Below are 14,815 nucleotides of genomic sequence, written 5' to 3'. Positions count from 1 at the left end.
CTCCACCCCTGCTCACCACCACACTGTTGTCTGTGTCCATGAGTTTGTTTGTTCATTTGTTGCTTTCTATTTCATCTCCCACATGAATGAAACTGTGTGGTTCTTGTTTTTTTTCCACCTGACTTACTTCCCTTAGCATGACACTCTCAAGATCAACCATGTTGTCCTAACGGCAATATTTCATCTTTTTTATGGCCGAGTAGTATTTTGTCGGATATAGGCACCTCATCTTCTTTACCCACTCATCTACTGAAGGACCCTCCTGTTGTTTCCGTGTCTTGGCCACCGTGAATAATGCTGTGATGAACACAGGGTGCATTCAACATTGCGAACAAATGTGTTCAATTTTGGGGGGTAGATACCCAGATGAGGGATTGCTGGCTCATATGGTAGCTCTACTCTTACTTCTTTGAGGAACCTCCATGCTGTTTCCCACAGCGGCTGCACCAACTTACATTCCCACCAGCATCGCGCAAGGCTTCCCTTCACTCTGCATCCTCGCCAACACATCTCTCGTCTTACTCAAATCAGCCATTCTAACAGCTAGGAGCTGGGATCTCATTGNCCTTCCGCCACCCTATACTTGAACCCCCCTTGCCCTCTTCAATCTCCCCGCCTCCACCCCTCCACCCCTGCTCACCACCACACTGTTGTCTGTGTCCATGAGTTTGTTTGTTCATTTGTTGCTTTCTATTTCATCTCCCACATGAATGAAACTGTGTGGTTCTTGTTTTTTTTCCACCTGACTTACTTCCCTTAGCATGACACTCTCAAGATCAACCATGTTGTCCTAACGGCAATATTTCATCTTTTTTATGGCCGAGTAGTATTTTGTCGGATATAGGCACCTCATCTTCTTTACCCACTCATCTACTGAAGGACCCTCCTGTTGTTTCCGTGTCTTGGCCACCGTGAATAATGCTGTGATGAACACAGGGTGCATTCAACATTACGAACAAACGTGTTCAGTTTTGGGGGGTAGATACCCAGATGAGGGATTGCTGGCTCATATGGTAGCTCTACTCTTACTTCTTTGAGGAACCTCCATGCTGTTTCCCACAGCGGCTGCACGAACTTACATTCCCGCCAGCAGCGCCCAAGGCTTCCCTTCACTCTGCATCCTCGCCAACACATCTCTCGTCTTACTCAAATCAGCCATTCTAACAGCTAGGAGCTGGGATCTCATTGTGGCTTTGATTTGCATTTCCCTTATAACTACTGATGTTGAGCATCTTTGCCTACATCTGTTGGCCATTCGCGTATCTTCTTCTGAGAAGTGTCTGTTCGGGTCCTCGGCCTAGTTTTTAACGGGATTGTTTTTTGATGTCGCTGTTGAGTCATAGGAGAGTTTTATACATTTCAGATATTAGCCCCTTACAGATGGTATCGTTTACAAATATCTTCTCCCATTTGGTTGTTTGTCTTTTTGTTTTGTTCATGGTTTCTTTGACTGTGCAAAAGGTTTCTGTTCAATGGAGTCCCATTCATTTATTTTTGCTTTTATTTCCCTGGCCTTTGGGGTCAAGTTCACAAAAGCACGCCTCTGAGACCAACATCCATAAATTTAGTACCCGTGTTTTCTTCTATGTATTCCACTGTCTTATCTTCAAGCCCTTAATCCATTTTGAGTTAATTTTTGTGTGTGGTGTCAGATAGCGGGCTGGTTTCATTCTTTTGCGGGTGGCTCCCCAGTTTCCCAGCAGCATTTATCGAAAAGGCTTTTCTTCCTCCACTGTACCACGTGTGTGACTCCTTGTGCCCTCTGATTTATCATTCCGTGTGTCTATTTGGAACAATCTCATTCTATACCTGGCTCTGAGGAGTCCACCAGCTCAGGGGCCCTAAGAAGTGACTTTGGGCTGACTGACCGAGAGAGTGTCCGGGCAGGCTGTCTGGCAGTCTCTTTTGGGGCTCGCCCTTTCCCAGAACTTGTCCAAACCTACGAACCCCCTTCGCCAGTGACTCCAGCATATCGTGCTTTCCAAGTAACTGAAGTTGCCGATGATGTCAGGCTGTCACACATCATTCCACTGGATTTAACACCCCGGGGAGCCTTGTGCGGGCCAGCCTCCCATCGAACATGGAACATTATCCATTTGACCTCACCCAGAGAGAAAATCTATGAGAAAGCTCTTGATCTTGTAAAGCTGAGCCCCAGAGAAGGAAAAAAAGGTGTTTGAGGAAGCAGGAAATGAAGGACTCAAATAGACATAATCCTTCTTGGAGAATAGTTTGTGTACCTCTATCGTTTAACTTTGCCCTGAAATTATCAACACTAAATTGTATAGAAATTTAAAAAAGGTGGCTCCAGGAGTTTATTTTCTTAAATATAATACTTAAAAGATTGCAAGAAAAAAATCAGTGTAGTAACCCCTCCCCCCAATTCTTCCATCATTTCAGTATTGGACAATGAGGTCCCTGCGTGACGGTGACGTGACTTGCAGCATAGCTCCTCTAGGACATGGTGAAGTCCTATCAGATCCGAAGGCTTGTAACTAAACAATACATGGCTTTTTGCCTCTGGTCATCTGAGGACAGGCATTCCACCGACCATCTTGCACGGGCTGATGTTAAAGACAAGACTGACGGAGAAGGGACTGCAGGCACAGGACTCACAGCTACTCCTCGGCTGTCCCATCCAGGATGCTTTTAAAGGAGAATGGAGAAAACTTGTACCCAGCCCCGATGTAGAACTTGTTCTGGAACTCCACCCTGTTTGGGGGGGGCAAAAAAGGGGGATTACACACCTCGTGGGGGGCTGGCCGTTGGAGGGAAGAGCATGGGTCCAATCAAGCGCAGGGTCGGGAAGGCATGCAAGGAGGAGCCCCAGCTGCGGCGGCTGCCCCAGAAACCCTCTGGGGCTTTTTATAATCCCCCCTCCCCCCTCCTTACACCTCTCCTTTCCTCTCCCAGTACTCTGGGCTTCTGCTAGTGGCCTCGCAGTCCAGCACGGCAACCCTGTCCCAGCGCCCACGAGCAAGGAAACCCACGCTGTGCCCCACTGTCCCGTGACCTAGCGAGGACAGCGGGAGCACACTACGGCAGAACCACCAGAATCTTGGCCCGTGTGTGTTTTTGTAACTTAGAGAATAGATATCACATGTGACCATGTATGTTAGAGGGACCATGTATGTTTATGATGTCACAGAGGCACTCCCTAATGACGTGGGCAGAGGTGATGTCATAACTCGAGGCGGGGGACCCTGGGAAGCTCGGATCAAGTTGTGATGTGTGAAAACTTTCTTTATACACAGCAGGTACAGGGGGCGGTGAAAGCTGAAGGCAGGCTATGTCCTGGACAGTTCTGTGAATGTCAAGGGCCTCCCTCGAGCACCCTCCCCCCTGCGGTGCCCTCCTTCTGCCCCCACTTTCTGGGGCATTGGGCAGCCGGTACTATTGCTGTAGCTCCTACACTCAGAAACAAGGGCCAGAGGTCCCCCATTGGCTTAGCCTGTGTCAGATCTGTCATCTACCAATACTTGCAGGCGTCCCTTATTTTAAAGCCAACGGTAACATAACAAATGGAAATTTAAACGAGAAGGAGTAAAGGGGAACTAGCATCTATCACAGGGTAGCCAGTACAAATGTATACATGTGTGATATCATTGACTATCACACCAACAGGCGCCTAAACTAAGGTTCCAGAAAGCTGTGTGAGCTGCTACTGTCACACGACAGGGCAGGACCGGAGCCCAGCTGGCTGGCCCAACAGCCCGCTGTCCTCACCAGTGCAGCCGCAGGGCGTGCAGGAAGGCGGAGAGTCCCTCCATGACCAGCAGGATGGCCACCGTCAGCACGGCGAAGATGGCGAAGATGATGAAGACCCCGATGAGGCCTCCCCAGCCTCGCAGGTGGAGGCCGACGTTCATCACCATGGTCCAGAGCACTTCCGACAGTTCTGTAAGGTGCAAGAGCGACACTCTAGGGTTGACCTGACAAGTGCAGACTGTTCCTAAGAAGGGAAAGCCAGGAAGAACCCAGAGAAGACGCTGCTACCTCAAGTACGTGCTGCTGAGTGTGACCCTGACCCTGACCCTGACCCTGATGGGGGGCGCTCACTCACCTGCGTGCGCCAGGCTGAGGGCCCAGAGCCGGAGGTAAGAGGCTGTGTTGGAGATGCAGCCCAGGCAGTACTCGATCGTGTGGATGGCCTGGTGCACGAATATGTCTCCAAAGTTGAACTAAAAGAGGGAATTAAAAAAAATATTTTTTTGCCCTGGCTGGCGTAGCTCAGTGGATTGAGCACCGGCTGCAAACCAAGGTGTCGCTGGTTCGATTCCCAGTCAGAGCACATGCCTGAGTTGCAGGCCAGGTCCCCACTTGGGGGCACACAGGAGGTAGCCACACATTGATGTTTCTCTCCCTCCCTTCCTCTCTTTCTAAATATAAATAAATAAATAAATAAATAAATATCTAAAAAAACCATATATATATATTTTTTATTGATTGATTTTGTGAGAGAGAGAGAGGAAGGGAGAGAAAGAAACACTGATCCATTGTTCTAGTTATTTACTCATTCATTGGTTGATTCTTGTATGTGCCCGGACTGGGGACCAAACCTGCAATCTTGGTATATGAGGATGACACTCTAACTAATTGGGCTACCTGGCCAGGGGAGGAGGGAACTTTATATTCCATTTTATTAAGTGCTTTCTGCACAAAAGGCAATACAAATGGTGTACAGATGAATAAGACACATGCATCACTGTTAAGAGATTTCCAGTTGAACTAGGGAAAGTAAATATTAACATACTTGTAGAAAGAGAATTAGCAGCCCAAAGTAGGAGACAGTATATGTGCAGTAAGTTCCCACTTCCCAGAAATTGTTGACAAGGTCCCAGGAGGAAGAGAGGTTGGTCAGTAAGGGAAGTGGTCACAGGCATTGAGATCTGAGCTGGGCCATGAAGGATGGGGAGGGACCCGGAAGTCAAGAAGCAAGATCGTTCCTGGCAAAGAAATGACTCCTCATCAGGAAGAGGCGGGTAGGTGGGAATATCATGAAGGCAAGTTTGGGGGGAAACTATTTGGCTGGAACTAGGAGCCTATGTAGGTGATGAGTGAGAGTGAGCAGAGGTGTGGAAGTTTCGGGAAAGGCCAGCTGAGAGTAGAGCTGAGAAAGTAACCTGGAGTCCACGAGTAACCATAAAAGGCATCTGAGTAGAAAGTGGCAAGGGAAATAAAGAAATATTTGGGGGAACATTCATCTGGGAGCAAATGGGCCAGGGAAGGGAGAGCCTGTAAGCAAAGAAGCCAAGCTGTTGATTAACTCAGCAATCCGGTAAGAGGGGAGAAGAAATGGGGGGAAGACAGTGGCAGCCCCTTCCTTGTTCCCCGGCTGCCCACGCATTACTGCGTGTCCATGCTAGGAGAATGCCACCCCCCTACAAACACAGAAGCTTTGCATTTGGACCCCACCCCCCACCTCCAGTGGGTTCTCCCTGGGAGCCCCATCCTCTGGCTGGTTCTGCTTCACATTCTTTTGTTGCCTTAAAACTGTAATCGTAAGTATCAGACTTTCCTGAGTTGTATGAGTCAGTCTATAAATGATTCACCCAAGGCAGCCGGAGGGATCCTGTGTTTGTAACTGGCTGGTCCGAAGTGAGGGTGGTCCTGGGGGGCCCCAAGTCTGTGGCTAGTGTCAGAAGTCTTGGACAGACTTGGCAGTCTGGGGAACTGGGTCCTGAACCTTGAGTGTGCTTAAGTCCTGGGGAGGTGAGAGGTGGGAGAGGACTTTGGTGGGAAGGCAGAGCCAAGCCTGCGTCCACCTTGCAATGGGAGACCCGTGCATGACTGCACCCAGGGAGAAGCCTGCACATGGAAGCTGATGTTGCCTGCACGAGGGCGGCCAGTTCACAGCGGTGGTGGCAGGTGAGCATCGCCTGGGTCCGTGCTGGGGGCGTGGGAAGAATACATGAGGGAGGTTGTACTGGACAGGCTGGGACGTGGAGACTCTGAAGATGCGTGGGTTGGGTGCTCAAACGTTCCAGCGGGTCTGACAAGCTTAGCCGTAACGATAGCCACTACTAACACTGGTTTTCCCCGTCCCTGGAATCTTGTAGGAACCATGGGCCATAATCCAGATCGTTTTCATTAAATCCGATTGATCACGTATGCATTCCAGTGAATATTTTTTTCAGTAACTAACATCACCCATGGAGCCGCTCTCCTCATCCCCCAGGCCTCAGAACAACCCTGCCCCCGCTCCAGAATCAGAATAGAGCTCCGCCCGAGAACCCCCATCCAGTTCAGGACTATGGGCAAGCTCAGTGTCGGCCTGAAAGCCACCAGCTGCCGCCAGCCTGGGAAAATGGGGCGCATTCCTGAGTGGGGAGTAGCTGCCTGTGGACAGGGAGGGACAGGGAGGGACAGGGAGGGAGGAGGAAGCAAAACAACTGCTGGACTCACAGGAGAGTCGGATAACATGACGAAGATTAATCAAGGAAGTGGGGACAGAGCAGGGTGGAGGCAGGAGGTGGCAAGGGGGACTCTCTGCACACTTGTGTCCGGGAGGCAGGGCTGAGAATGAATGAGCTGCTTCTTGCTGCAATACCGGTGGGGGGGCGGGGGGGGCGGGGAGCATGTGGGCTCTGTTCTCCTGGTTGGAGACGCCCCAGTGGGAAAGCTCTGACACATGGAGCTGAGTGCCAGGGGCCCAGGGCCCAGCCAAGGGGACCTCCCGTGTCACTGGATCTGAAGGCTGGCACTCACGCTCACAGGTATAGCAGCACCTGAGCTAAAGCATTACACGGCTCTGTGATGGTTGGTAAGTAGCTGCTGCTCTGATCCTATAGGCATTGTCTCCCCTAGGACGTCCCCCAGCTCCCGTGACTCAGCAGTTACCGGGCTGTCACCAGCAGGGTCTTCTTGACCCAACCAGCCCCACTGCCTAAGTTCATGCTGATGAGCTGGGGCCCACGCCCTGGTGGCTCTCAAATATTTGACTGTCACCGCCGATCGGATCTGCTTCTAGAATCTGGACAGGTTGGGAGGCCTTTGTGGGGTATCAAGTCCCAGTTACCTCTTCTTCATCGTCCTCCTGGGCCCCGTGGGCACCTGCTTTGTGGGAAGGGTTCACACTGTCACCTTCGATGTTTTCGGGGCTGTGTTGTTGGATCTTGCTCGCCTGCAGCTGTCAGCAAACAAGGAAATGGAGGATTAAATTCATCCCTAGAATGAGAGTCCCAGCATCTCTGTACAAAATAAAGCTCTCTTTAAATATTAGCTACGTACCAGACTCTGTTCTCAACTCTCTCTACAGGCTCTCACTTAGCCTTCACGACACCCCTTCTCCAGAAGCACAGTTATGGTCCCTTTTTACAGAGAGGTGAGCTACCGCACAAGAAGGTTCGGGGACGCACCCGAGAGCACGTAGCCGGTGAGGCTGGTTAGCAGCAGAGGCAGGACCAGACCCCAGCGGTTTGGCTCCAGAGCACAGAGGGGTCAAATGAATCAGAGTGTTTTGAAAATAAATTTTTTTTTACTGTATTGATTTTAGAGAGAGAAGAAGGTGGGGAGAGAGAGACTGATTTGCTGTTCCACTTATTTTTGCATTCATTGGTTGATTCTTGTACGTGTCCTAACTGGGGCTCAAACCTGCAACCTTGGCGTATGAGGATGATGCTCTAACCAACTGACCTACTGGGCCAGGGCTCAAACTAATCAGTCTTCCCAGTAAACCAATGCTTATACAAGAGAGTCTTTCTATTTTAAAAAATATCTACACAGTCATAAAATCACCAGTGGTATCATTGACATATGTAGCCTTGTGACCCCAATGCCCAGATTTCTATGGGCAAGGTCAGGAGGTCAGTGACTGGTGTGGTGTGAATGTGTGTGCCCCTCTAAAATTCACATGTTGAAACCCTAACCCCCAAAAATGATGGCCTTAGAAGGTGGGTCCTTTGGAGGTGATTAGTTCCTGTGGGTGGCACCCTCAGGAACGGGATTAGTGCCCTTATGAAAGAGCCCCAGAGAGCCCCCCAGCCCCTTCCACTAGGGGAGGGCACCATCTGTGAGACGGTGCCATCTGTGAACAGGAGGGGCCCTAACCGGAAGGTGAACACTCTGGAGCCTGGGCCTGAGACTCCCCAGCCCCCGGGACTGTGAGCAACAAGCTTCTATTGTTTGTGAGCCACCCGGTCTGAGGTGGTCTGTGGAAGCCGCCCAAACAGACTAGGACAGTGACTTTTCCAACACGCATGTCGTTTTCTAAGTAAAAACAGCGCTTTACGAAAAGAGCTCCATGCCCTGACTGGTGTGACTCAGTTGGGTGTCAGCCCTACAAAGCGAAGGGTTGCTGGTTCAATTCCCGGTCAGGGTACATGCCTGGGTTGCAGGTTCAGTCCCTGACCAGGGCGTGTATGAGAGGCAACCAACGGATGTTTCTCTCTCACGTCAGTGTTTCTCTCCTTCTGTTTCTCCCTCACTTCCTCCCTCTCTGAAAATAAATAAATAAAATATTTTTAAGAAATACAAAGGGGGAAAAAACCCCTAGGTGTAGTCACCATCCAGTCTGGCCTTATTTTTAATTCCTTTTTAATCCCTGAGTTTCAATACAGTGTTTCTCCCAAGAACTGTGAAACCTAATGTCCCATGTCAAAAGTTGTTCCTAGCTCGATTTCACGGGTGGGTATTGCAAGTCAGGCGTGAAAGCACCCCTACCTTCCTTCCTTTAGTGACACTTCACCAAACAGTTGCAGCGACCCGCCCCCCCCACTCCCCGGGGCAGAAGTGACAATGAAAACCCACATGCCATGCGTTTAAATATTTAGAAGTCATACATTACAGCGCCACTGCACCCGCGGCATTGCATGGGGGTGAGTGCCTGCTTTTATTAAGAGCTGTGGAGGTGGTAAGTACTGACCACGCTGCCTTCCTGACCCCTCCCCCACGGGATTCCAGGATTATGGGGACTTTTCCCATCCACACTGTTTAAGATTAGACAGGACTGTGTGCCTGTGGGCTTCCGTGATGAGCACACCTCACTCAGAGGTAAGTTAACTCCTCAAAATGCCTCTCCAGATTAGTAACTTAATCATAAAGCCTCGTGTTTATAAAACTAAATTTTTCTAGCATTGAATCTCTGAAAGCCCTATGAAAGGATAGGATAAAGTGTGCTGTTGACAAGAATCAGATGTTAATCTTGCTGAAATCTAACTGTTGTACTGTGATGCATGCTGTGCAGAAAACCATTAAATTGTCCTCTATTTTTGATAGAGAAAAATGAATTAAACCAGCAAACTTCTAAATAAAATACGTTCCAGCTTCCTATCTTGACACTGAAGTCTTCATAAGAACGTGAAAGGCCAAGTTCAAATTCAGGGTCTCAGGAGAGCCATCCCTGCACCATTGGTGACAGGCAGCCCTTTCCTTCCCACCCCTAGTTCCACCCACAGCTTTGCGTGCACAGGCGTAGATACTCCCCCCATGACGTCCACGTCCGCCCACCCTCCTCGCAAACAGCTGCGCCTGGGCCAAGCCAGAACGAGGCGGTACCAGTGGTGCAGTTGGCCCTTTGTAGCGCCCAGAAGTGGCCGTGAGTCCATCTGGACAGGAAATCCACGGTACCAAGTACCAAGAGGAGGCTCTGGGAAAGCCTTTCCTGTTGGCCGCACAGTTCCCTGTCCCGGGGTGAGGGACACAACTCCAGGCAACACTGCTTTGTCTTCCTGAACCCCCATTTTCTCTCCCGGTCCACTTAAGGGCAACAACACCAAGGCAGAATCTCGAAGAAGACAGTGTTTCCACTTCCACCCCTAACTCCGGCCTTTTCTGGTCCTAGGCTGGAACTAGTTAGAGCCAACAGGAATAATGTTGCAGAGGAGAGATCCTGGACTCCGTTGACCTCAGGGACTCTTCCCCACAGTCAAAATACCCTTTGGGGTCCCCTTCACTAAGTACCTCATGACGATTGATCTGGGTGCTGTCTGAAATAACCAATTTTTAAATCAGTTACTTGCAACTTTCTAAACACACGTGTGCCAAGGACATGCACAGGGTGTTTACAGAAGCACTGCTTGTAGTTCCTAAAATTTGAAACAAGTCACATAATGATAGGGACAGTAACCAAAGTGCGGTGTATGCATGCGAGGAAGTATGACACAGCGACCACACACAAACACTAGCCAAGTTTGCAAGGCATGAGACTTCAAGCTGCTTGTCCTCAACAGAACATTATTCCGGGAACAAGAAGGCTCCTAGGAAAAGACAAATTCTACAGAAGGGAGCATGCCTGGGACACTTCTGTTTCCATGGAACCCACGTTCCCACCCACAGGGGGTGAACTGAAAGGAAAGGCTCTCACCTGGGATCTCCGGTGATTGGCTCTGAGAACAAACGGCTTGATCAGAAGCATCCACGGCACGGAGATCAAAGCCATGACAACAAAGAAACTCTGGACTTCTTGCTGCAAGACCAAAATGGTCAGATCTTACCCTTGGAAGGTGACTGCACAGCATAGGATAAAAATGCTAGAAAATCAGGGTCATTGCGGTTGCATTTCATGTTGAAAGCTCTAACGCATGTCAGCGAATGCACTCACCATCACACCTTGGAATAGGCCAACCGCAGACAGAGAAATGGTGCCCAGCGGCGCCCAGTGCCCAGTACTGGGGGGCAGTGGGGATGGCTGTCCTCGTTCCTGAGGGGCCCCTTATGCACCCCCACTGCATGGAACCAGTCACTTGAACAAGAGACACATCACAAGGGTGACTTTATTCGTCTCTTGTCCTTTAATTCTGTTCTGTGGGCACAGTTGGCCCCTGGCCCTGAAATAACGGTGTGGCAGCCCCCACGGCTTCACCGCTCACCTGGGTCGCTTTTCGTCACAAACGTCATCTGAAAGAGGAATTTCGTATTTCCAGTATGAGCTCACTGACTCAGCTCTTGCGTTCCCTCGCTTTCAAAATCAATTTTTCCTGTCATTAACCAATGTTACCCCATAAATTCAACTCTTAGAAAAAATTATACATGTAATTACACATACGTTGATTTGTATTTTCTTAATGTCTACAATGAACAGGTACTCCTTTTCTATGACAACTTTTTAAATAAAAGATGTTAACGAGTTTGAATTCAATTTTTTTTCAATTACAGTTCACAGTCAATATTATTTTGTATTAGTTTCAGGTGTACAGCATAGTGGTTAGAGAATCACGTACTTTACAAAGTGGTCCCCCTGATATTTCCGGCACCCACCTGGCACCACACATATTAGTACAATATTATTGACTGTGTCCCCTACACTGTACCTTACATCCCCATGACTATTCTGTAACTACCAATCTGTACTTCCTAACCCCTTCACCTTCCTCACCCAGTCTCCCAACCTCCCTCCCAACTAGTTTGAACTTTTAAATAAATATATGCTACACTGAAGATTTAAAAGAAAAAAGAAAAAAAGACGTTCCTCACAAGCTCCCCCTGACTTGCGTAGTCACCGTGGGTGAGTTGCCTAGTGGCTTCTGGGAAATCTACACTGCACTCCCTCTCACTGCCTGCCTCTCTCTCTCTCTCCCCCTCCCTCCCTCCTTCTCGCCATTAGCTTTGGAACCAGGCATTGTGGTCCACGTGCCCCTGATGAAACTCAGGAACCATCCCTTTCATCATTCTGTTACACATCTCCCTTTGTGCCCTCAAGCCTCTGCCTCTTCCCACCCCCCATACCCCACCCCCAGTCACCAGGAATCTTCGGAGGACTTGGTCAGAGCCCTTGAAAAGGAGTAAAAACTGGAGTAAAAAGGAGTAAAGGAGTAAAAACCTTTTCCCAAAGGAAAAAAGCCCTTCTTGAGTCTTCGCATTTCTTTCGCTGCTCTGGCCAAGCTCTGAGTGAGACAATGGATTGTCCCAGTGGTGGCAAGATTTACCCTGATAACAGTGGGAATGATGTATTTGCTCAGTCTTCCACCCTCCTCCGCTGTTAAATGCCCCAAAGAGGAAGGGGGCCCCATCTGTCCACCGCAAACCGGGCTTCCGCCCCAGCAGGTGCACAGAGCAACTGGAGATTCATATCAGCTGCTGCCCTCCTTCTCTGAGATTCAAACGGGCCAGCGGGACAGCCAGGCCAGGGCCAGGAAGGGGCTGCATTTCTCGACGACGCTGTCTCCTCCAGCTGCGTGACCCCAAAATGAGGTTATGGAAACTTCAAACTGAGTCAAGATCATTCATCTTCCCACTAGGTCACAGGGAAACCAGCCAACTCCCAACAATGTTTTTCATGGAAAAAGCTGCAAAAGTCATTCACGGTGCCGCGCTCACAGCCTATTCCCAACTAAGCGAAGACCCCGGTCTCCATGAAAACAGTTGTTAGGCCAATGAACTATTTTTGTGAATTTCAGAGTTTTGCCTAAAAAAGAAGACTTGTTTGGAAAAATCCAAGTAAACTTTCATGTATACTCAAGCAGTGAGCGAACAAACCTTCTGAACACATCCATTTAATGCTGACGGCTAGGAGGGGGTCAAGGTGACCATCGACACATAACAGGAAAGTAGGAGACCACAAGAGAGCTTTCAGAGGTCTCTGTCCTCTCTGGTTATTATTTGAACTAGTTTTTTATTTTTCTGTAAAAAGATGGCCCATCACGAGGCCTTTTTTTCCCTCTATGTGCTGCTTCTGGGCGGAAGGAGGATACAACTAGAGGTCAAACTCACGAGGCCGTGCATGGCCATGGGAGGAACAGGCCATTACCTGGAATGCCCAGGACGCCCAGTCACTGCCAAGTGCGGGCGCACCGCCATCACCTGGCATTGGGAAGCACGCCCGAGAGCTGGACCCAGAGGAATCAGAACCTACATGTTGTGGATACAACAAATTCACACAGACTACCGAAGTCCCATAGAGAAAAAGGGATGGCACAGCCATTCTCTCGAGGGGAGAGCGCCTTGACCCTTGCGCTGATGAGCTTTTATTGGCTTTCTAATAGCGTACATCAAAGAAGGTTCTCATTCATTATGCTTAGGTTTGCTTTAGGTGATTACTTTTTACAGATAACAAAGGAAAGGATGTTACTGATTCCTTTCTACAGATTAAACAAGGAAAAATGTTACAAATGCAAGGGAATGATAAGAGTAATTGGTCTGGTTATACTTCAGTCCTTGGGAGAATTAGCACAGACTTCAGGAAGTTACTTTAAAGATCTGCAGTAAGCATTTGGTGCCTCAACTCAGGGTGAGGGTGTTTTAGCAAGAGCAAGCCTCAAAGCAGCCTAGGTACAATGCAAGCCTGATTTCCCATGGGAAAGCCAATCTGTGGGTTTGGTGTCCTGTGTGCGGACACGAGCCTATGGACTTCCCAATAGGGCTGGGCTCCATTGGCCATTCCACCCGGATCAGTTCCCTATACCTACAGGTATGGGCCTCCCTATGGTGAAAAATCAAATTCAAGCAATGTTATCAGGTTAATCACTGCGAGAGGCCACAGGAAAACAACTGTTTATGCTGTTAAAGAATCACTCACTGAACGATATTTATCTCCAGCTCCCGTGGGACACGGATACTTTTAAAAAATAACATACTAAGTTGAGAATGAAGCAGAAAAAAATGGAAGGAATCAGAATGGCAATTTGGTCTAACAGTTGGGCAGTGCTGTTCACGCAGGAAGAGCCCAAAGACGCAAGGAAAAAAAAGCGCCTCCCATGAACCACTGCCGTGTTTTCCAGCGACTCACCACGGGAGGGACTCCACTGCTTAATCTCATTTCCATTTCCTTACTTGTGAACCTCAACTGGAGTTTACTTGCAGAGTAATAGAGTAAATTTTAGGGTGCTTTGTAGTAGGGCATTTACGGTTCTGAGCCAGTCATTTGAAGGATTGATTTTTGTTTCTTCACAACGGCCACGTTCATTTCCAACCCCACAGCAATGGCCCCTCTCATGGAGTAGGAACAGCCCAGAGCCCTGGACACTCATCTAATAAAAGCCTCTGGCCCTGGCTGGTGTGGCTCAGTGGATTGAGTGCTGGTCTGTGAACCGAAAGGCCACCTGTTCGATTCCCAGTCAGGGCACATGCCTGGGTTGTGGGCCAGCTCCCCAGTAGGGGGCGTACAAGAGGCAACTGATCTGTCACACACTGATGTTTCTCTCCCTCTCCTTGTCCCTCCCTTTCCCTCTCTCTAAAAGTAAATAAATATAATATTTAAAATAAAACAAACGCCTTCTGAAATTTAAAGAGCCTAACACTGGGTGTCTAGCACTCCAGACTGGGTGGTGAAACGGCTCAGTCTTGCAAACACCTGCTCTCTGCAGAATCCAAGAGCACGAGCGATCTGTCCTCATCAAACGCATACAAGAACGAGAAATCCCACGATACCTGGTGTTCGTACAGGGGCGGGTTCGAGGCGTCATTATAGTTAAACATGAACATGTTGATGAAGTGGATGAGGATGCTTGGGGCCTGGCGGGACACGTGGACATCGTAGTAGCACCACTTGAAAATGATCATGAAGACCAGGTAGCCGAACAGACACAGCATGAAAATCATCTCCGGGACAAACTGCAGGAGGATGTTGAACGTTTTTCTGAAGTAGCTGGGGGTGGAAACACACACACACAATAGAACATTGAGAAAAAAAATATCCGTCACTGACTGTTCCCCCCAAAGCACAAAACGTTATCTGAACCCCCACCTCCCAGAAGCGGCAACCACGCATGGAAGGAAGGGACACGGGGCTTTTGCACAGAAGACTTGGAGCGGGCCAAGGTCAAAGGTTGAGCCAGGCCCACAAAGTCGGGTGGAGATTTGACCGAAGCTGGGAATGCAGGGCGTGTTCCTGTCGCCACATTCCACGCACACAGATGATGAGGGCGACGCGGAAGCTTCC

The 14,815-nt window shown here is 49.2% G+C and overlaps 1 protein-coding gene across 7 annotated transcripts in view; it reads right to left on the bottom strand.

Annotated features, from left to right (window-relative positions):
* Positions 1-976: 976 nt before the first annotated feature.
* Positions 977-14,815, bottom strand: part of ATP6V0A4 (ATPase H+ transporting V0 subunit a4) — a 71,427-nt gene continuing 57,588 nt past the window's right edge. For all 7 annotated transcript variants that reach the window (XM_037049105.1, XM_037049112.1, XM_037049108.1 and 4 more), the window contains 6 exons: positions 14,305-14,521; positions 10,304-10,405; positions 7,019-7,129; positions 4,064-4,181; positions 3,727-3,898; positions 977-2,712 (listed from right to left, as the gene is read on the bottom strand). In XM_037049105.1, coding sequence (XP_036905000.1) covers positions 2,619-2,712; positions 3,727-3,898; positions 4,064-4,181; positions 7,019-7,129; positions 10,304-10,405; positions 14,305-14,521 — 814 coding nt within the window. In that variant the 3' untranslated portion in view covers positions 977-2,618. The remainder of the gene's footprint in view (positions 2,713-3,726; positions 3,899-4,063; positions 4,182-7,018; positions 7,130-10,303; positions 10,406-14,304; positions 14,522-14,815) is intronic.

This window comes from Sturnira hondurensis, unplaced genomic scaffold (assembly GCF_014824575.4).
Source record: "Sturnira hondurensis isolate 20B ecotype Veracruz unplaced genomic scaffold, ASM1482457v3 Scaffold0006437, whole genome shotgun sequence".
In the NCBI taxonomy this organism is placed as follows: Eukaryota; Metazoa; Chordata; class Mammalia; order Chiroptera; family Phyllostomidae; genus Sturnira; species Sturnira hondurensis.
The sequence above is the reverse complement of the archived record's forward strand: the minus strand, read 5'-3'. Positions and strand labels throughout refer to the sequence as shown.